This window comes from Podarcis pityusensis (assembly GCF_964106645.2).
Source record: "Podarcis pityusensis genome assembly, chromosome: 14".
Taxonomy (NCBI): domain Eukaryota; kingdom Metazoa; phylum Chordata; class Lepidosauria; order Squamata; family Lacertidae; genus Podarcis; species Podarcis pityusensis.
The window spans coordinates 6,286,382-6,308,784 of NC_138039.1; the positions used below are offsets into that span (position 1 = coordinate 6,286,382).

The following is a 22,403-nucleotide window of genomic DNA, read 5'->3' on the forward strand; positions in this document are numbered from 1 at the left end:
GCTGAATCATGTCCCCAACAAACTGAGGAGAAGGACCACAGAAGCCTATTCTCCACGAATTGCCCCAAACAACCTTTTGCTTCAAGGGGGGGGGGGGAGAACCTGAATCTTTCTAAACCGCTGGGGAACATTTACTACCAGTTTCTGCTGCATGGGAGCATGTGCCAAAAAAGGGGGGGCTTTTAAAAATAATCAAAGCTAGGTAATGAGACGGGCCTTTTAGCAAATCACATTGAAGACTATTAGAGAGATTGAAACCTTATCAAGCTATTACATCATGTGTGGATTTAAAGAGTGGGCTCATTGAGAAATAATCTCAGGGACAGGTGCAAAGGCAAAACAACATCCTAGACCTCATGAAACCTATATCTGTTTACTTTCTGAACGCCTCATTCCCTAGGTCAGATCCACATCAGGCTGAGGACAGTGAAGTCAATCCAGTCTAATTGATTTCCCCCGGCACAACTTTTTAGGCTATATTCATTCATGGACTGATAAGCCAAAGCCTCGTATTGTTGAATTTTGAAAAGTGAAAACAAAGCTCCTTTCGATACGAGCAAAACAGCCAAGCTGCCAAGAAGGGAGAAAAGTGGCCCAAAATGAACTCTGGGCTCTCTGTGGTCACTGACAGTCACAATCGTAAAATAATAAGCTGGTTAAATACGGACGGGCATCTAGCAATGGTCAGGCTGCCAGTGCCTACAAGGACCACGGATGCAAGGAAGAGGTAAGGAAACCTGGGTTCAAAACCTGATTTTTCTCCTTCCTTCCTTTCTGCGAAAAGCATCGGGTCAGATAAAAGAAAGTGCTTCTTTGCGGAGCGCATAGTGAAATTGTGGAATTTGCAGCTGCAGGAGGCAGTGATGGCCGCCAACTTAGATGGCTTTCAAAAGAGGATTAGGCAGCGATGGCTGTCACTGGCCACTAACTACAATGCTTTGCCTCCACTGCTGAGGGGCAGCAAATGCACTCAGGTCCATAAACTCCCAAGGGAAGAAGGCTCAGAGCCCAGGAAGTGATGGTGAGACGACAGTGAGTGGTCAAAGGGAGAAGACTGGGAGGAGGAGATGTTGGAAGCTGGAAGAGGCAACAGGGTTTAGTGAGCAAGAAGAGTCTGTGGTAGAGAGCAGACTAGCCTCAGAGGCAGGAGCGGAGGGGGCCCAGGAGACAGAGAAGAGGCAGGTTTCTGAAGAAGCCAGGGAGTCTCCCCTTCCTGCTGCTCTTCTTTGCCCTGGTTTGCCAGAACTCTCAGAGAAATGAAAAGAGCAGAGATCGGTCGCACGCCAACACAGTCTCTGATTGCTTGGGGGGGGGGGAACCATCACTGTCTCTCTCTGTCTCTCACACACAAAACATGGCAGAGAAAATTCTTCCTATTCTGGGGGCTGTGAGGAAAAAAGAGAGAGAAATTTCAGGAAGTCTCTCAGTAAGAAACATCTTTCTGAGGAATTTCGGCTCACCACATATAGGGATGAGTGAGGCATCCCCGCCTCGCCTCATATTTGTAGTTTTGGGTCAGGCCGCACCTTACCAGGTCCCTGCCTTTCCCCCCTACTGAGAGTCACCTATTTCTTCATTTCAGCTTTGCTCATCTTGGGATGGGGGCAAGGAACTGCACCTCTTGCAAACCTTGTTTTGCTGCTGTTCTGGCGTCTGTCATTGCCCACACACTTTCAAGCATACCTTCATAAGGGACAGAAACTTGCCCTTAGTAAAAAGATAGTGGAGGCTGAATTTGTACCCAACACCACCTCCATGGTTTTTTTTCTTTGCACGCACAGGGAATTGCAAATTGCCCCCACCCAGCCCTGCCTATCAGCAATGCAATCTTCCTGCCACACCTCCCACAATCGTATAAATTGACTTTTTTGAAGACTGTGGGAGCTGCACGTTTGTGTCTAATAGGTTCCAGGAGAGCGCTCTAACTAGACTGAGCGGCTTCTGCCACGTGAAGGTGCCCAATCTTCGAGGGCTGCTGGCTAATTGATGAATTTCAGACAGAGGATCCATTCCTCATTTCCGCGTCTTAGGGACCTATTGCGTCAGGTGAAATCTCTCTTACCTGTTCCATGCTAAAAGCACGTGAGACAGGAGCCCAAGGGTCTTCATCAATCAATGAGCTGGAGACGGAAGGCCCTGGTGAGTGTTATTATTTCAGGAGGACTTCCTGAAGATTTCATTTCTGTCTCCTGTCAAACAGTGACCTGCCCTCGCATAAGGCAAGGCAGCACCCGGGAACTGTCACCTGCACACATGCAGAACCTTCAAATGCAGGAAGTAATTAAATAATGTTCAGCAAGAACACAACTCACAGGAAACACCTTCCCAATGGAGCCGAGAAGTTATAGCAGAGAGTTTTGAATCGATCAGGAGGCCTCTGAGAGCTTGGGAGGAAGGGGGACAGGATGCGTGCGGCTGGAAGCATAATCCGATGAGCAATAACACAACGGTACCAACTCTGGCAATGTGCTTCCCCCTCTACTGTTCCTTTTTTCAGGGTTAGAAACTCGGATATATAGAAAAATTAGGCACTAAGCAGCTCCCTAAACCAATGTTGCAGTAGCCATTTTGGGGCAATGTGGGAATGTTGTGGGTAGCAGGAGAGGACATATTGATTAAATATTATCCTTCCTAACTCACGCTAGTGAGTTTATTCATGCAGCAGAGTACATTCCCCTCTTTACACAGCAGGAAGCTAGTTGCAGATTCCTTAGAACAGGCATAGGCAAACTCAGCCCTCCAAATGTTTTGGGACTACAACTCCCATCATCCCTAGCTAACAGGACCAGTGGTCAGGGATCATGGGAACTGTAGTCTCAAAACATCTGGCGGGCCGGGTTTGCCTATGCCTGCGTTAGAATCTCTTAAGTTCTATTATTCCTGGTGAGACCCCTTTGATTCCCTCCTAAAAGAATAAAGACACAACAGTCTTCTTTTGAAAGTAATAAGAAGTTTGCTCACATTCAGTTCACAGCTGGATCCCTGAAGGCAGGCTTTAGCTTATGAGTTACAGAAGAGGGTTTGAGTTCATCCTATATGGGAACTCATCCCACATGCAGTCCAAGAGAAGAAAGGGCATAAAAAGAGGAAGGTGGCGGCATGACTGGACCTTTCGTTAGGTCTGGAAGGGTCACGCCCACCTACCTGGTCACATGCAAAGGAAGGATGCTCAAGACCAGGTGTAACAGGAAGTTCAACTGGCTGGACCAACATTCCCCTGCATGTCTGCTCTAGGCAGACAGGAAATGTTGTATTTGACTGCTTATGTTACATCCCACAGGCAGGACAGTTCTAAAGCCTTATTTTGCAAGTGATGGACTGACCGTGATTTATTCTCAGTTAAACATCTGGCTAGTTCAGATGACCACCTTGAGCTAGAGCTAGAGAACTTTGAGAACTTATAGAAGAAAAGTCGCTTGATCCAGGGACACTCCAAATATATATAGGCCGGTTTCTATTTATTTTTCTTAATGCTGACACGGACCATTCTTAGCATTGGAATATTCTTCACAACTGTGAGCAGGGCACTGGGGTGGGGGAAATGAAGGCAAGCTGCAACAATTCTCTAAAACAATCACTGCTCCTGCTGCAGGCTGCACAGAAGCAGCATTTTGGCTCCTGAAATCCAGGTATGCACATGCCTCGTTATGCACCCTTTCCCATATGCATTTTTGTACACATCTCATCTTTGCAGGAAAGGGACGCGGGTGGCACAGTGGGTTAAACCACAGAGCCTAGGGCTTGCCGATCGGAAGGTCGGCGGTTCAAATCCCCGCAGTGGGGTGAGCTCCCATTGCTCGGTCCCTGCTCCTGCCAACCTAGCAGTTCGAAAGCACCTCAAAGTGCAAGTAGATAAATAGGTACCGCTCCGGCGGGAAGGTAAACGGCGTTTCCGTGCACTGCTCTGGTTCGCCAGAAGAGGCTTAGTCATGCTGGCCACATGACCCGGAAGCTGTACGCCGGCTCCCTCAGCCAATAAAGCGAGATGAGCATCGCAACCCCAGAGTTGGTCACGACTGGAACTAATGGTCAGGGGTCCTTTACCTTACATTTTTGCAGAGCTGCTTCCCAAAACTCAGAGAAGCATGAATGTCACAGGGCAACTGTTAGCACGCCACCTTAGCCGTGGCGAGTTAAGTGCAAACCAAATTTCTTCCCCATCCATAGTATGGCGGTGGTACCCCCCCCCCCAAACCACCATACCCCTCCCCAGACAACATGGTTCCGCCCTCCATAATTGCCTCGCTTGGATTCTAGCTCTGCTCCCCTCATTAGCCGCACGGCCGATTAGGATACTAAATCTAGATCACCCCCACTGTTAATGCCCGCCAGTTGCAAATCAAAACCACGCTGAGGTTGTTTTGCTTCCCTGCTCACCTCTCTGAAGCCAGTGCGGTAGGCGTTGATTAAGGCACCCTTAATGAAATCCTGAATACAGGACGAAAATAAAACATTATAGGCCATTAAAATGACCAGCCAGAGGCAGCAGCACGGTGATTAGCCAGCATCATCTGGAATGCCAAGCACCCCAGGGAATGAGTCCAGCTCATCACCCTTCGCAGGGTACCTAATGTTCCCCCATTAGCAACCTTTGTGCTCCTGCCACGGTGTCCCACAGCTGCACCCAATTAGGAGCAGCAGCAGCAAAACAACAACACCACCACCACCACAACAACAACAACACCGTAACAGAGGGCACTGCTTTAATACACCTGAAATGTGACGTTTCCAATTTGAGAAGATCAAAGTGTTTGACGTCGGTTTTAAATGATTCTCATCACGGGGGAAGCCAAGCATGATCATGATTTATAGCACAATGCAAATCATGCAGACCCCACACCACCTACCCTGCATTAATTGCATACAGAACCACGTCAGCAAAAAAGGAAAATCTACAAGTCCCAGTTTACCTTGCCACCTGTGGGCCAGAGAGAGGGAGGCAAGAAGAGATGGAACAGAGAGGAGAGGGAGAAACTGGGCTGGAGAAATCTGCTTATTTCCAATTAGTCAATTAGTTCACTGATAGACTGAAATCTACCTGTTCGCAATCCATGCGTGTTTCGCGTGTCTCTACCCATTCATTTCCGCCTTAATCTGCAATTTAAACAAGCCCAAATAAGTACAGTGGCACCTCGGGTTAAGAACTTACCGTATTTTTCGCTCTGTAAGACGCACCAGACCACAAGACGCACCTAGTTTTTGGAGGAGGAAAACAAGAAAAAAAATATTCTGAATCTCAGAAGCCAGAACAGCAAGAGGGATCGCTGCGCAGTGAAAACAGCAATCCCTCTTGCTGTTCTGGCTTCTGGGATAGCTGCGCAGCCTGCATTCACTCCATAAGACGCACACACATTTCCCCTTACTTTTTAGGAGGGGAAAAGTGAGTCTTATAGAGCAAAAAATACGGTAATTCGTTCAGGAGGTCCATTCTTAACCTGAAACTGTTCTTAACCTGAAGCACCACTTTAGCTAATGGGGCCTCCTGCTGCCGCCGCACGATTTCTGTTCTCATCCTGAAGCAAAGTTCTTAACCTGAGGTAATAATTATGGGTTAACGGAGTCTGTAACCTGAAGCGTATGTAACCCAAGGTACCACTGTCTATAAAGCAGGGGTTTTTTTTCAGCTGGAACTCACTGGAACTCAGTTCCGGCCCCTCCCTGGTAGGCGCCATTGCTGTTATAAGAGAACAAAGGAGGAGTTCGTGCTGAGTTCCGGCACCTCTCTTTCTAGAGAAAATAGCACCGATTTAAACACTCAAGGGATGCTAAATATCAACACACACACACTTGGGGGGGGGATGGGGGTATGTGGCGATTTGCTTAAAAATATCTCTCAAATGATGGCGATGTTGATTTTGCACGCAGCATGTTATATTGATTGTATTTCATATACAAATATTGAGGCACATGCCCACTCAGCACAACGAGAATCCATTCCGGAGGCCGGTTCGCAACATGAAAAGAGCGCAACCCACAGCGGCACGTCTGTGAACGCGCGCGTTGCAATTCGTCGCTTCAGCGCATGCGCGTGACGTCATTTTGCGCTTCTGTGCATGCGCGAGCGGCGAAACCCGGAAATAACCCTTCCCGGTACTTCCGGGTCGCCGTGGGACATAACCTGAAAGAACGTAACATGAAGAGGACGTAACGTGAGGTATGACTGTATGCAAAAGTCTGGCTCATTTGAGACTATAGAGAACCTTCATTCTCAATCATGAAGGAACTCCCAGGTGGAGAATACTTACGGACATATATGATTTCCACAAATAGGCACTCAGGGTTAATGCCCCTGCTCAATTTGCTCCCTCTGCAAAGCCCCCTCCCCTTACTCCTCACCAAAGCCCCCCAGCTCACAGGAGCCAACCCTCTCACTGAACCCACCCACTGCTGCAAGCCCAGCTTGCCTGCTAACCAACTGCCCCTCTTGCTGGTCCACCACCCTACTCACTCCCCACACAGATTTCCCGGAGCAAGTGCACAATAATGGATCAGTGCAAACATATCTGAGCTGACGTTCCTCTGCCCTGCGGGTCCAGCAAGCCCTGTGAGGAGTCTGAGCAGTGCCGGATTTACATATAAGCTAAACAAGCTATAGCTTAGGGGCCCCACTCTCTTGGGGGCCCCCAAAAAATTTAAAGAAAGAAAAAAACTGGATGTACATTTCCAAAATATAAGATAAAAAAATAAAATAAAACCTACATACAGCAACCGCGTTTTGTGTTGTGTAGGCTCCTATGATGTAAGTAATGGACCCCGCCTGCTAGCCTGCTCCCTGAAATATCACTGGTTTGCTCCTTTCTATATATAGGGTGCCTACATTCTGCCATATAGTTAAAGCCATGGCTTTCCCAGTAGTGATGTATGGAAGTGAGAGCTGGACCATAAAAAAGGCTGATTGCCGAAGAATTGATGCTTTTGAATTATGGTGCTGGAGGAGACTCTTGAGAGTCCCATGGACTGCAAGAAGATCAAACCTATCCATTCTGAAGGAAATCAGCCCTGAGTGCTCACTGGAAGGACAGATCCTGAAGCTGAGGCTCCAAGGCTTTGGCCACCTCATGAGAAGATAAGACTCCCTGGAAAAGACCCTGATGTTGGGAAAGATGGAGGGGACAAGGAGAAGGGGACGACAGAGGACGAGATGGTGGAACAGTGTTCTCGAAGCTACCAGCATGAGTCTGACCAAACTGCAGGAGGCAGTAGAAGACAGGAGTGCCTGGCATGCTCTGGTCACAAAGATTTGGACATGACTAAATGACTAAACAGCAACAACATTCTGCACGGACTGGTTGCAATGGCAACATGTGCAAATGGCTTTAGATACATACCTATTAGGTCAGTGACGGCCAAACTTGACCCTCCAGCTGTTTTGGGACTACAGTTCCCATCATCCCTGACCAGTGGTCCTGTTAGCTAGGGATGATGGGAGTTGTAGTCCCAAAACAGCTGGAGGGCCAAGTTTGGCCATCACTGTATTAGGTCCATAAATTACCATATAGCATATATTCAACACAAAAAACAGCGACCATTTGTTGTTAACAAAGGACAACTGGACATAGAAAGTGCCCCATTACCTTCAGTAGCTTAGGGCAGCCTTTCTCAATCTGCAGGTCCCCAGATGTTGTTGAACTACAACTCCCATCACCCCTAGCTAGCAAGGGACACAACCTCCTTGATTCTGCTTCCCATCGCTTATATATAAAAAAGTGCCATGTTGTAAGCAGAAATCGCATTTTAGAGTTAATGTTTTATCAAACAGAACACCGCTCTCAGCAGGGAGCACACCTCGCCTGCAAACGGCTAAGCCCATCTGCCAGAATGTGCTTGCCCTCGCCTGTGCCCCTCCAATTTGACAAGCGCTCTAAAATCAATGGCATTAACAACAAAACAAAACTGAGCTATGTACGTCAGAACGGAGTGAAACCATGTGACTGGTGGTGAGTGCTTTTTTAAAACCAAATCATGTTCAGCCTTCCCCTGTAACGACAGCCACAAGCCTGCACGTAACAAAAGAGGGACGCATTATTTTATATTGTTGCAAAAGAGGGGGGTTGCTTGCTTTGCCTGAAAGATGGTATTGCTATAAGAATGACGCCCTGGGATTTAGCAACCAGACTGGTCGCCATAGGTGACCAGGAATTTCATGCAGGGGAGTGCTTAGAATCCCATGAAATCGCATGAAATGAGTGGGACTGACAAAAGAGAGACACCTCACTTCATTTCCCTTCCGCTGGTCTGTCTGCTTGGCTTCTGGGCTGGGCTTGCCTACACTGGGTCTGTGTATCGCTCTTCCACTAAGATGCATAGTTAAAAAAGAGAGAGAGAAGTGGTTTGCAAAGAGATTACTGGGCTGCATTTCCTCTTTTTAAAAAAATAATCTTTATTAATTTAAATTACAAACTTATGCAAAGAATTTACAATCTCATACTACAAAAAGAAAATGAAAGAAAAAACAATTAAGAAAAAAAAGAAGAAAATACAGAAAATACAGAAAAAAGAAAAAGGAAATTTATGTACATAAAAAACCCTTAATCTTCCTAATTAATACTTAATTAAACACTTAAATAAAAAAGACTTCTGACAAAACGAGTCTTCCAATCATTCTCATTGTACTGTTTATACTGTCATCGTTTGCATAATTTTTGACCTGGCAATACAGTGGTACCTTGGTTCTCAGACTTAATCCGTTCCGGAAGCCCATTCCAATACCAAAGCGTTCCAAAACCAAGGTGCGCTTCCCCAAAGAAAGTAACACAAAAGGGATTAATCCATTCCAGACTTTTAAAAACAACCCCTAAAACAGCAATTTAAAATGAATTTTACTATCTAACGAGACCATTGATCCATAAAATGAAAGAAAAAATCAATGTACTGTACTATAAAATAAATAAGACAGTATTGTAGATGATAAAAATGAAAATTTATTTATTTTTCTTCCCTGCACTGATGATAGTCATTGTTTGGATGGGGGGCTTTTATCCATTTCCACAGTCACACAATCAATCAGTAGCTGAACTGGGTTCCACACAGTCACAAAAACAAATGAACCGAAAAAGCCTCAAAAACAAAAACGCAAAATAAATAGCAAAAACAAAAGCACCAAACTTAATCCGTTCCGGAAGTCTGTTTGACTTCCAAAGTGTTCAAAAACCAAGGCGCAGCTTCTGATTGGTGCAGGCGCCCCGGAAACAATAGCCAACAGCCGCACCGGACGTTCGGCTTCCAGAAATTGTTCAAAAACCGGAACACTTACTTCCGGGTTTTCAGATTTTGAGAACCAAGGCGTTTGAGAACCAAGGTACTACTGTACAATGGACACTCGGGTTGCGAACGTGATCTGTGTGGGATGCACGTTCGCAACCCGCAGCGGCGTGTCTGCGCATGTGCGGGTTGCGCTTCGGTGCTTCTACGCATGCGCAAGGCACTATTTAGCGCTTCTGCGCATGCGCGGTCCCCGAAACCCGGAAGTAACCCATTCCAGTACTTCTGGGTTTCGGCGGGTCCGTAACCCAAAAAAACGCAACCTGAAGCATCTGTAACCCGAGGTATGACTGTACTACAAAACAAGCTTCTGAGTTCTTTGGAATTTGCAGGAGATACTCTCCCGCACATTGCAGTGATCTACCGGGTGCACAAGGGATAAGGCTGTCCCAAGAGTCATCTCAGCAGCACTCAGCCACCTGCCCTGGCATGCACCCACGTCCGCAGGTAATGGCTCGGGCCTTTTAACGAGAACCCAAGCGAGGTTGTCAGGAACCTTTCCAAAGCCATTTGCAAACACCCAGCAGGAACTGGAGTGCCTAATGAGTTCCAGGAATCTGGTCCCAACAGACAAAGCCATTATCTAAAGTGCGGATTTCTGCTTTCCACTTTCACACGCAAAATAACACAGAACACAATATACACTCCAAGTGGTGCCCAGTCATTTATTTCATCAAAGGTAAATAAGAAAAGGAAACCGAGAGAGGTAAAAGATAAATATGTTTCTGTTCTCTCTCTCTCTCCACGAACCTCAAGTGCTTGGTTGTAAAATGTCATTAGAAGATGCGTCCAAGCGGATGGGAGGGGAATAATATCAACTGGGTTCGTTCAAAGCTGCTGGGAGGAGAAAGTATGTTGCTCCTCCAGTGCCCCCTGCTGGCAAATGACAAGAATGACATGGCGAGCAAACAAGAAAGAGTGACCAAGAGACAGGTACCCAAGGGATGCGGGTGGCGCAGTAGTCTAAACCACTGAGCCTCTTGGGCTTGCCAGTCAGAAGGTCGGCGGTTCAAATCCCCACAATGGAGTGAGCTCCCGTTGCTCGGTCCCAGCTCCTGCCTACCTAGCAGTTCGAAAGCACACCAGTGCAAGTAGATAAATAGGTACCGCTGCGGCGGGAAGGTAAATGGCGTTTCTGTGCGCTCCGGTTTCCGTCAAGGTGTCCCATTGTGCCAGAAGCAGTTTAGTCATGCTGGCCACATGACCCAGAAGCTGCCTGTGGACAAATGCCAGTTCCCTCGGCCTGAAAGCGAGATGAGTGCTGCAACCCCAGAGTCGCCTTTGACTGGACTTCCACCATCCAGGGGTCCTTTACCTTTTTACCTTACCCAAAAGTCCACCTAGTCCAGCATCCTGCTTCTCAAGAGCACCAACCAGATGCCTCCTGGAAGCCCCCCTTCACCCCCCCAAAAAGCATTATCCCTTTCCTAATAATCTTAAGTATGCCATTCATCTTTCTCCCTGCTTTCACCAAGGATGTAACACATGGTTTTTCCATTCTGCCTTTTATTTGCCAGACGCAGCAGCGGTTCTCCTCTGCTGCGGTTCACCTTCACCGCAAAATGACACCTGCTTGAGGGGAGCTTAAGAAGGGGGGGAGATGACCAGCCCTGCTGCCCCCCCACAAAATAAGAGGGTATTGCCTCACCCCACTCACAGTTTTGATGTCTGCGACTGGGGCAGAATCCTATCCATGGATGCATCAAATATCTCCAGTTGAATGACCCAGTTTGTCGCACCTTTGTGTATAACTCAGACATGCCGAGTCATTGGAAAACTATATTTAGCAGTCGACAAAGCTTTTGTCCAGCATCCCCAGGTGTCGGAGTTATGAGTTAGCCTACTTAGAACCTTGCTCACTTTACAGCCGCAGGGTTGACAAAGCTTCGATGATCAATGCCTTTCAGCCTGGGAGAGAAAGTCTCAACCGCCAGCGTCTCTCTCTCTCTCCCAGGCGGATTCAAGAGCCTCAAACCACCACCCTCTGGAAATGTCATTATTCAAAAAAGGGGGTATGAGAAAGGTCACCTCTATTTCTGAAATCAAAAGGCCAGAAGGAATGGGATGAACAATCCTCCCTTTTAACTCGCTGTCTGGTGTGGGGACTATCGCTCCGCGAAAAAGTGAGCAGTGACAGTTAGACATCAACATCAAAATGGCTCTGAAGAACAGTTTCCAAAATGGCCTTACTCCCTGCAGGCAACTGATAACAGCTCACTATTTCTGATCAGGAAGTGAGTAAGTGAGTAAATGAATGAATGAATGAATGAATGAATTTCAATTGCATTTACATCCCATTTTTCCTCCAAGGGGCACAAGGTGATGTGTTCTCTCCCTCCTCATTTAATCTGAACAACAACCCTGAGAGATAGGTTAGGCTCTAACCACTACACCACACTGCCCTTCTAGAATGTGAGCCTCCTTTTCCTGTTCCAGTTCCTAGCCACATGCACCTTGCCCAGCTGGAACTGGTAAGGAAGAAGGCATGGGTACATGTTCCGTGTGACATCTTTCCACATTCCGTATTCAATTCTTCTTTCCAAAACTGAAAGGATGTAATGGGGGGTGCGTCAGGTCAGGAACAGAACAACGTCGCTGGGTTAAGTTATGAAGATACTTCATGCATTCTGGAACGTCATCCAGTCTCCGGAGTGGACCATCTTTGTATTTACGGGACCGCCTCTCCTGGTCTGCCCCGCAGAGGACCTTAAGGTCCATGAAGAACCATAGTTTAGAGGTCCTGGGCCCTAAGGAAGTCAGACTATCCTCCACCAGCGCCAGGGCCTTTTCAGTGATGGCTCTGACTTGGTGGAATGCTCTGTCCCATGAGACCAGAGCCCTGCAGGATTTAACCTCCTTCTGTTGGGCCTGTAAGACAGAGCTATTCCACCTGGCCTTTAATTTGAATTCAGCTTGATCTTTTATTTCCCTTCTCTTCCTTCCCCCTCCCCTTTTATGAAGATCACCCGCTCTGAGACCCCACAGCTAATTCTTCCCTGGCCTCCACGCTGGCCCAAGTAGGACCAATTCAGCCAGCTAGCCCTGGGGATTATCTAATGCTTATTTCCCCTAAATTGATTTCTGAATTTTGAATTTTATTGTTATTCATGTTTTTATACTGTATTTTATGCTGCTTTTACAATTAAGTGTTTTAAATTTGTTGTTAGCTGCCCTGAACCCGGTTTTTGAACCAGGAAGGGCGGGGTATAAATAAAAATTTATTACTATTATTATTACAACCATTTCTTCCAAGGAGGCAGTGATGGCCACCATCTTAGATAGCTTTACAAGGCAAGTGGAGGAGGAGAAAGCTATCAGTGGCTACTAGCCATGACAGCTGTGCTCTGCCTCCATGCTTAGTGGCAGTAATGCTTCTGAGTAGCAGCTGCTGGAAGCCACAGGAGGGGAGAGTTGCTCTTGTGCTTAAATCCTGCTTCCAGGTTCCCCACAAGCATCTAAGAACAGGATGGGCCAGTGGCAAGATCTAGGAGGCTCTTGTGCTCTTCAGTGGACACTCGCTCACCAGAGCTCCAGACAGATGTCTTCTCCAAACCCTCCTACCCAACCAAGCTCCTCCTCACTCAGGGAGAAGGAACCTGAGGCCCTCTAGACATGGCTGGACTCCCAGCTCCCATCAGACCCTGTGTCCTGGACTGATTGGACACAGAAGAGTGGTGAGAGGAACCAGATGGGGAACCACGAAGGGAAGAAGGCTCAGAGCCCAGGGCATAGTGGTGGGGCAATGATGGGTGGGAAGAGGGAGAAGATCAGGAGGAGGAAGTGTGGGAAGCTCAAGAGGGAACAGGGCTTTGTGAGCAGGGAGAGTCTGTGGCAGAGAGCAGCCCAGAATCAGAATCAGAGGCAGAAGCTGAAGCAGGTGAATGGTTGGAGGGAGGCCAAGAGGCAGAAATGAATCTGGCTGGTGAAGAGGCCTGGGTGTCTCCCCGTCCCCTCCACACCCTCGTCTCCCAGAACCAGGAGGGGGCTGAAACGGGCAGTGACAGGCTTCACACAGGCGCAGTCTCCAATTGCTGGTGAAAAGGCCTGGAGAAGAGGGGACTTAGGCATCTGTGGCATAGCTGTCAACTTACAGATTTGAAAATAAGGGACCAGCAGCCTCAAAAATAAGGGATTAGCAGCCAAAATAAGTGATTTTCTGGGCACAGGTATGTTCAACTTCTGAGCCCCTCCGAGCCAAAGGCAGAAAGCCCAGCCAGCAGCCAAACGAAGCCTCAAGCGGTGGTTCCCACAGCACAGCAACCCGGCAAAGGGGATGAAGCAAGGAAAACCACCATCACCTCTCCGCTGGGAAGCGCTGAGCAAAGGCGAGTCCCCAGGCAACGCGGCTGGGCACAAGGCATGCAAACTCCACCACCCCCCAGTCGTTCTTAGACTCCTTATTGGGTGAGCAACACAGCCAAGCAACACAGTTGGAGCCTCCTTCCTCCCTGGCCGGCAGGGACATCATCAATAAGGGACAGCAGCGGGACACGGTGCTGGGATAGATCAGATAAATTTATTGTCATTGTCCGTATATACACAGTATACACAACAACGAAAATCAGACACCCACCCAAAGACCGGGTTCACATACACATTTGCACGTATCTCCAACACTCTCATCCTATTCAGACATAATCTATAAAAACATATCATACTCCAGAATGTAACATAACCTATTAAAGGCATAACATAACCTAAAAACCTGTCTCATTCCTTCCTACTCCCTGCTTGCTATTTCTTGCAACTGGCCCTGAGATCATTATTTAGTGCAGGGACTTTCCTGCCAAATAAGGGACGGTTGACAGCTATGATCTGTGGGAACCTTCTGTCTCAGCAACTGCTTCATAGAGGCAAGACCTACCAAAAAAAAGAGTGGCTGTGCTCCTTAGGCCTGACACTCCTTCGCAGATCCTGGTTTTTTCCTCTTCTTCTTTCTAATAAAGGGGGAACTCCACTTACTTCATGCCTTCTGCTGCTGGTTCGCTCCTGTCACCCTGCCTGCCAGCATAGCCAGTGGTCAAGGACCATAAAGCATCCATGACAGAGGAATTGTAATGGGGGGGGGGGAATCCTATAAAGTCAGGGCATTCGCAGATGACTTAAAAATAACAACACAAGATCCGGAGCAAAGCATTCCTGTGGCATTGGAATTAATTAAAATATATGGAAATATGGCAGGCCTAAAAGTAAACTACCCCAAAACTAAAATGCTAACTAAGTACAGGAGAGAACAAAGAACTTCAAGAAATGACGGGCTTAGAGATAAAAGAATAAATTAAAATATCTAGGGGTCTGGATTTCAACAAAAAGTATCAACCTATATGAGGATAATTATGTCAAAATGTGGAAGGAGATTAAGAAAAAAATGGAAACCTGGAATAAATTACATCTCTTGCTATGGGGTAGAATCTCGGTGGTGAAGATGAACATCCCAAAATGATCTTCCTGTTTTTTCTCTTCTTTTTTTCCTTGATTTTTACACACTTGTCCTTATTTCACGTTTTTCTTTTCTTTCTTTCTTATGCTGTCTAAGCATGTAATGGCAAATACTGTATGGATGTATTCATTTTAACTCAATAAAGACTGACCAAAGGTAAAAAGAAAAAAGCAAAACATTGCCCTATCCCAGAAGTCATCTGACTCCAACTGTTTACCCAGCTTCCATTCCTCCCTCAGCACTTGCTCCCTCCCTCCCTTTGTTCCGATAACTCTGTTGTCAATGCCTTCTTTTTTTTCCTGACAGCCGCTGCGGGTAATTCATCTAATATCTCGGCAGGGTGGGTGGCGTATCCTGCTCAGGCTCTAGTTGTTTGTTCGTACTTCTTAATGCCCCGCCAATGAGACTAGAGGGGCTCCAGAAAATTAGCCCCTTGCTGCTGCTAAACTGGAACTTTAATGCCCCTTCTTGCCTTGAGCTTCTGGCTGCCCCTGTAGCTATCACTTTGAGCGGTCGCCAGCACTTACACAAAGTGAAACTTCAGGGGTAGCTGCAGAGGCTCCTGCCCAGGTTAAACATCCGTCGAATTTTGGGACTGGCAGAAATAGAAGTTTCTAGAAGGCTGGTGGGAAGGGCCCAAGCTCAGTGGTAGTGCATGAGCTTTTCACGAAGAAGGTTCACCCCCTGGCATTTCCAGGTAGGGTTGGGAGCCCTGGTGAACTGCTGGAAGTCAGTGCAGGCAACACTGAGCCACATGGATCAGTAGACAAGGCAGCTTCCTACCTTCCTATTGAGTTTGGGGGAAAGGGCTGTAGCTCTCTTGGTTGCTAGACAGCAAAAACTAGGCAACAAAGGAAAAATCTAGCACCTAGTGAAAAATAAATAAATAAACCCAGCACCGTCCTTCTCTCAGATTGGCTACCAAGAGAAGCCCAAAATAGGGTGGGTCTCGTAGCGTGAAAAGGCGGAGTTACTCCTGGCATCCACCACCAGGTCATTCTAGAGCCCGGGGCAGCTGCAGTGAAGGCTCTACACCAGTAGTTCTCAATCTGTGGGTCCCCAGATGTTGTTGGACTACAACTCCCATCATCCCTGAACTCTGGCCTTGCTAGCTAGGGGGTGATGGGAGTTGTAGTTCAGCAACATCTGGGGACCCACAGGTTGAGAAAGGCTGCTCTACACCCTCACTGCTGCTGAGTGGACTTCAAACACACACACACACACACACACACACACACACGCAAATGGAGCAAGGATGTCACACCTACTTCCAGGACAGCTGTGTCAGCACCATGACACTCACCTATAGGGCAGCCCAGACAGCAGGGTCAAGGGAAGTCAGGCAGTCCAGTCACATGTAGTCGGAACTGCCAGATCCTGACCAGGGTGGCAGCATGCACAGTGGAGCAAAAAATGTATCTTGTCAGCACCCTGGAGAGCTCCCAGCAGAGAGAGCTTGCTAGGACTCCCTCTGGGAGATCTGTTGCCTCAGCTGCATGCTGAACTCTTCTGAGATCTGCTGAAGGCTGGATGGCCTGGTCCTCTTAGCCCCACCCCATATGAGCAGCTGTCTGTTCCTTTAAACAGACAAAGTTTGTAACCACTGGCTCCAACAGCATAAAAGACAGTGAGGGATGACTGCAGGGCTGCCATCCAAAAAGAAAAGGGTCTGCTGGTCCTGTGAGGGGTGGGTGTCTGCCTCTGAGCTAGACAGAGGATCGTGGCCAGAGTACATGACAAAGACCAAGTCTTTGACCCGCATGGGAAAGAGGCAGTCTTAAGATTTGCAGGTCTTGGACAAACATTTACTTGTGCACTCCTGTTTGCCTCTGCAGAGCTCATCAACTGTGGCTTGCCAGCACTATCCTGAGCTCACCGCTTTCCAATTGATTGGCTTTTCAATCCCCACGCCGTGCAATCATGGAAGAGTAAAAGCAATTGATTGCAGCCTCTGTGTCTCCTCAGAACAGTAATAATAATAAAAAAATCATCACGGGAGAAAGCAAAGGAAGAGTTCAAAGAGTCAAGGGCATTCAAGCACTGGAGGAGGAAACAAAGAAAACCCATCACTCATTGAAAAAGTTCACTAAGAGAGGAAGCGCTGGTGCAGAACTAGGCCAAACCATGGTGACTGCCTCTGATAGGCAGAAAACCTAAAAATACAACTCCCGGTCAGTGAATCGGCAAAATAGACAAAACATACCAGATTCCAGAAAAGCGGGTTAAAGGCGATGCAGAGGACAGCTATCCCAAAGCTGGGGTCGGTCACATCCACGAAATCAAGGAGCAGAGACATGGCCGAGAGATCTACCTGCAAAGGACAGTGGAAATTAGTTGGGTCAAGTATGTGTAGCGCCCAGCAAGAGCTTCCACACAGGGTTGCTTCAGATGAAACACGAACCGTGTGGTTTGTGCTAATCATACTTGAGACTCTGAACTATACTTTGCATTCCAGATGTACCAAAAGAACCATGGTTTGGAACACTGATCTACCATTGCGAACCGTTGTTTGGGAAACATCTTAGGGTTCTCAGGAAACGGGGGGTGGAAGCAGAGAAGGGGCACAAACTATGGTTGGTCTGAATGTCTGGGATGCTAACCATGGCTTACCCATACATATCAATATTGTGGGTAAGGAATAATAATAATAATTTATTATTTATACCCCACCCATCTGGCTGGGTCTCCCCAGCCACTCTGGGTGGCTTCCAACAAAGTATTAAAATACAGTAGTCTGTTAAACATTAAAAGCTTCCCTAAAGAGGGCTGCCTTCAGATGTATTCTAAAAGTCCGGTAGTTGTTCTTCTCTTTGACATCTGGTGGGAGGGCGTTCCACAGGGTGGGTGCCACCACCAAGAAGGCCCTCTGCCTGGTTCCCTGTAACTTGGCTTCTCGCAGGGAGGGAACTGCCAGAAGGCCCTCGGTGCTGGACCTCAGTGTCTGGGCAGAATGATGGGGGTGGAGACGCTCCTTCAGGTATACTGGACCAAGGCCGTTTAGGTCCATGTCAACACCAACACTTTGAATTGCACGTACTGGGAGCCAATGTAGGTCTTTCAAGACTGGTGTTATGTGGTCTCGGCGGCCACTCCCAGTCACCAGTCTAGCTGCCGCATTCTGGAACATAAGCCGCGGTCTTATATTGAGTCAGACCTAACTCTGCATTGTCCACACAGGTGGACAGTCGCTGTCTAGGGTTTCAGAATATGAGACATTGCCAATCCCACCTGGAGATGTTGTGGATTAAACCAGGGGTCTTCTGCATCCAAAGCAGATGCTCTACTTCTGAGGAGGCCCTGATTTATTATAATTATGTATATCCCTCCCTACCCAAGGCTCCTCTTCTTGTAAGAACATGCAAGACGCTGGCAATTTTTGCCTTGCACAGCCCATCCCAGGTTGTATTCAATGACAACTCACAACCAAGCAGAAGGGGGGGGGAGCCCTTCTAGTAACACCTTTATGATCCTGGAGGACCTCTGGAACATCCTTTTGGTCCCTGTGAGCAGGATGCTGACCTAGACAGGCCATTGACAACAGGATGTGCTTATGCCGCGGTTCTGGAAAAAACAACCTGTTGTATTTTATTTCACCCCATCATTTTTAGCATATTTTATCCGACCATCTCTTGAGCGGTGGAGCTAATTTTAAACAGCTGATATTAACCCAACAGTTATGCTGAGATGTATTATGCTTACCTAGGTATAAAACTATTAAGGGCCTGCAAGCAGCAGAGGAGAAATTAACTTCCTTCCGTCCTTGGTACCAAGTTCCTTTAGATATCCACAAGGCAATTATGAATGGTATTTAGTGGAACTTCCGTGCCAGTTATACTTGCAATTTTGTGATAATTTGATCCAAAAATACCTGTAGTGTTATGTGCTGATGAATGCAAGGGCCCTGTTGCGTGGCAGTCCATGGAGTCTTCTGCAAAGGGTTCTGGGGCCCCTGCTCCTACCTTCCTTTTTCCCAAGCTACAACTTTTTAAAAAGATAAACCCTTTGCTTACAATCCAAAGCACATTGCCAGTGAAATCTGGACATCTGCCACTGTAATATGGCCAGAGGGAAATGTGCATTATGTGCTTGAGCTTCAAGCAGGGATGGGTGACCTGGTCGATTTCAGCTTCTCGTTTTCCACTCTTAATCACTTTTCCACATCCATTTGCAAACTTCTTCTTACGGTCTCATGAAAATTCAACAGCACAGTGACCAACCAGAAGGACGCAAGACCTCCATGCTCTCCAGCAACTTGTATTCAGAAGCATCACTGCCTCCAACCGTGGAGGCAGAGCCGGGCATCATAAACTAGATGCCATTGACAGCCTCATCCTCCATGAATTTGTCTAACCTTATTTTCACCCAGGCCATCACTGCTTCATGTGGCAGTGAGTTCCACAGTTTAACTATGCACTGTTTGTAGAAATCCATTCTTTTGCCTGTCCTGAACCTTCCAACTTTCAGTTCTAGTGCTATGGTGTTGGGGGGGGGTACTTTTCTCTGTCCACCTTCTTCCACCAAGCCAAGCATTAGCTTAAGAAAAAGTCAGCAATAGGTATTCATTCTTTCTTCAGTTCTTTGTCCGCAGTGTAGCTAAAAACAACAACAACCCATGCTCCCTGTGAATGCCGTAAGACTTCAGATTCTTTTTGCTCCAAAGTTCATTGCCAAATTTTCACAATTATCTCCCAAGGCCCTTGTTCCCAGAGAGAAACCCAAAAGGCACCCAGTCCCCAGCAGAACAACCTCCATTAATTCTTAGAAGAAATAGCAATCTTTCAGTTCTGGAGAGATAGAGGTGGGGAGAAACACTGGCAGAAGGTTCCAGCAGAGAACCTTTCCAAACACAAACCGAAAGCTGGTTGTTATTTCACTCATATTTTTATATTTCACCAAATGTGCCATTCTTAAGAGAAACTTCAGAGAACAAAAAGGCACGTCCTTCACTATTCTCAGGTGGGATTCAATCACATGCAGACTTATAATTGGTTGGGAGGTCTGGGACAACACATCTCCAAAAGATCAGAAATTTTTTGCATTAAGTTATGCGAAAATGAACTGGAAAGTGTGAGTAACACTTCCTCTGATGTAATGCCATTAATTTCCTTGTAAACAAATCGGGGTGAACGCTCAATTGAAAGGTCAAATGGAAGCACTCTAAGACTGCAGGCCTAAACAACACACTTTCAGGGGTAATTTGTGGTCCTACGGATGTCATTGGATGCCAGCTCCTATCAGCTTGAGCAAGGGATGGTGGGGGCAGGACTCGAACCCATGGCTTCCAGTTCCAAGAAAGGAGATTCCGACGAAACATCAGGAAGAACTTTCTGACAGGAAGAGCTGTCTGACAGCGGGACGGATTCCCTCAGGAGGTGATGGACTCTCTCTCCTCGGAGGTTTTTAAGCAGAGCTTGGACGGCCATCTGCCATGGATGCTTTAGCTGAGATTCCTGCATTGCAGGGGGTTAGACTAGATGGCATTTGGGGGTCCCCTCCCACCTGTATAATTCTCTGATTCTATGGAGCAGAACAACATCTGGAGGAGAACAGGTTTATCTAGGCAACGACCGTCACTGAAAACAACAAGATTTAGCTTCCAAATAAATTTACACAGAACTGCACTGTGGAAAAAATACTGTAAGGTTGCCAGATTCATCTCCCTCTGAAAGCAATTTGGGGTGAATGCTCTGTAAGTAAGAAGCACCCACAGCTCTTAAGCCAGCAAAGCACGAATTTGTTAAACTTACGGGGCGCTGCTTTCTCCCAGATGAGAATTTTAGCACCAGGCAGCAGGAGGCGAGTCTAACCCACATGGGTTTTCCTCCCCAACTTTGAAATACTGTACATGTTTTCCCAGGTCAAGATAGCCTCAGAAAGGCTTGGGGTGGGGGCGGAGCGTAGAGTTCCCTGAAAAGATAACTGATGAAGGCAACACAAAGGGCGCAGGAGGAGAGGGAAAGTTACAGGATGTTGCAACGAGACACAGCACCCTTTGCAGACTGGAAAATGCTGAAATTGTGGCTGATCAGCAGGACTAGGGAATATCGCTGGCTCTGCATGCAAAAAGACCACCAAGAAAGCTATTTGTTTCCAACACAACAGAGGTCCCCCAGCTACCTCCAGGAAACCAAAAATCTTCTCTGCATTGCAATCCTCTTTATCAGCTAATATTTTGTGGTATACTGCTGCCTCTGAACATTGAGGTTCTGCTTAATTAAGCTTTGGTGGCTGATCGCCTTTCCTCCATTTTTTAAAAGGCATCCCAAAAACTGGTGGCCAGCAATGCAACTTACAGCTGCAAAATCAGTACATTTTTATTCTACCCACATTCGCACCATTCCTATAGTGCAGTGGACGCTCGGGTTGTGAATGTGATCCATGCAGGGTGAACGGTCGCAACCCACAGCGCCCGCAACCCGCAGCTCTACGTCTGCACACGCACAGGTTGCGATTCGGCGCTTCTGCACATGCGCAAAGCACAATTTAGCTTTTCTGCGCATGCGCGACCGCCGAAACCCGGAGGTAACCCGTTCCAGTACTTCCGGGTTTTGGTGGTCCGCAACACGAAAAAATGCAACCTGAAGCGTCTGTAACCTGAGGTAGGACTGTACTTTTATCAGCCATAAAAGGTAAAGGTAAAGGTACCCCTATCCGTAAGGTCCAGTCGCGGACGACTTTGGGGTTGCACGCTCATCTCGCACTATAGGCCGAGGGAGCTGGCATTTGTCCACAGACAGCTTCCAGGTCATGTGGCCAGCGTGACTAAGCCACTTCTGGCGAACCAGAGCAGCGCACAGAAATGCCATTTACCTTCCCACCGGAGTGGTACCTATTTATCTACTCGCACTTTGTGCTTTCAAACTGCTAGGTTGGCAGAAGCTGGGACCAAACAACAGGTGCTCACCCCATTACAGGGATTCGAACCACCGACCTTCTGATCGGCAAGCCCTAGGCTCAGTGGTTTAGACCACAGCGCCACCCGCGTCCCACCATGTCTTCCCCCAAATGGCTTTCACCTAATGCTGAAATTGTCAGCAGGACAGGAGTATATCGCCTGCTGCTCTGCATGCAAAAAGACCTCCGGATTCAACCCCAGCCATATTCAAAAACTCTGGAGAGCTGCTGCCTGCCAGTGTTGGCAGTCCTGAGCTACATGGACCAATGCTCTGACTCAGTTTTAAGGCAGCTTCTTATGCCTGCTGCCAGACTCTTGTTGGGTATCTCTGCCTGGGAGAGTTCTAGTTTTCTTTCTTTCTTTCTTTCTTTCTTTCTTTCTTTCTTTCTTTCTTTCTTTCTCTAAGACATTAAAAGCCACTGAATGCAAAACTTCTTGCAAGGGAGCCCTGCAAAAGGAAATAGCGTGTACTGCTGCTTCCTGCTGAAGCCCTGCTGGCTGCATCCACGGGGCGGGGGGGGGGGTCTGTCTCTCCCCCAAGCCGCCTCTCCTTTGGGAAACGCCTCTTTTTGCAAATCAAAATACAATCATTTTTTCCAAAATATGCATACATATATTGAGAGATACCTGGCTATAATCCACATTACTCAGCCCTTCACAGCAATCCAAAGAACACAGCGAGAGATGCATTCAGGGACTGCAGCTTAAATGATTGCACCTTTATACAGTTCGCACAGGAATTCCCGAAGGATAGAGCTGGAGAGAGAGGGAGGTTGGGTTGAGCACGCTGATGCAATGCCATTTGCA

At 47.4% G+C, this 22,403-nt stretch overlaps 1 protein-coding gene across 4 annotated transcripts in view; it reads right to left on the reverse strand.

The window, feature by feature from the left end:
- PEMT (phosphatidylethanolamine N-methyltransferase) overlaps positions 1-22,403 on the reverse strand; it is a 93,402-nt gene extending 70,999 nt beyond the window's left edge. The window contains exons 1-3 of one of the 4 annotated variants that reach the window (XM_080981261.1): positions 22,224-22,253; positions 16,905-17,012; positions 7,907-7,997 (exon numbers count right to left, since the gene is read on the reverse strand). In XM_080981261.1, coding sequence (XP_080837387.1) covers positions 7,907-7,927 — 21 coding nt within the window. In that variant the 5' untranslated portion in view covers positions 7,928-7,997; positions 16,905-17,012; positions 22,224-22,253. Of the gene's footprint in view, positions 1-7,906; positions 7,998-16,904; positions 17,013-22,223 lie in introns of all 4 variants that reach the window. The other 3 variants (XM_080981262.1, XM_080981259.1, XM_080981260.1) reach the window with 3 other exon arrangements.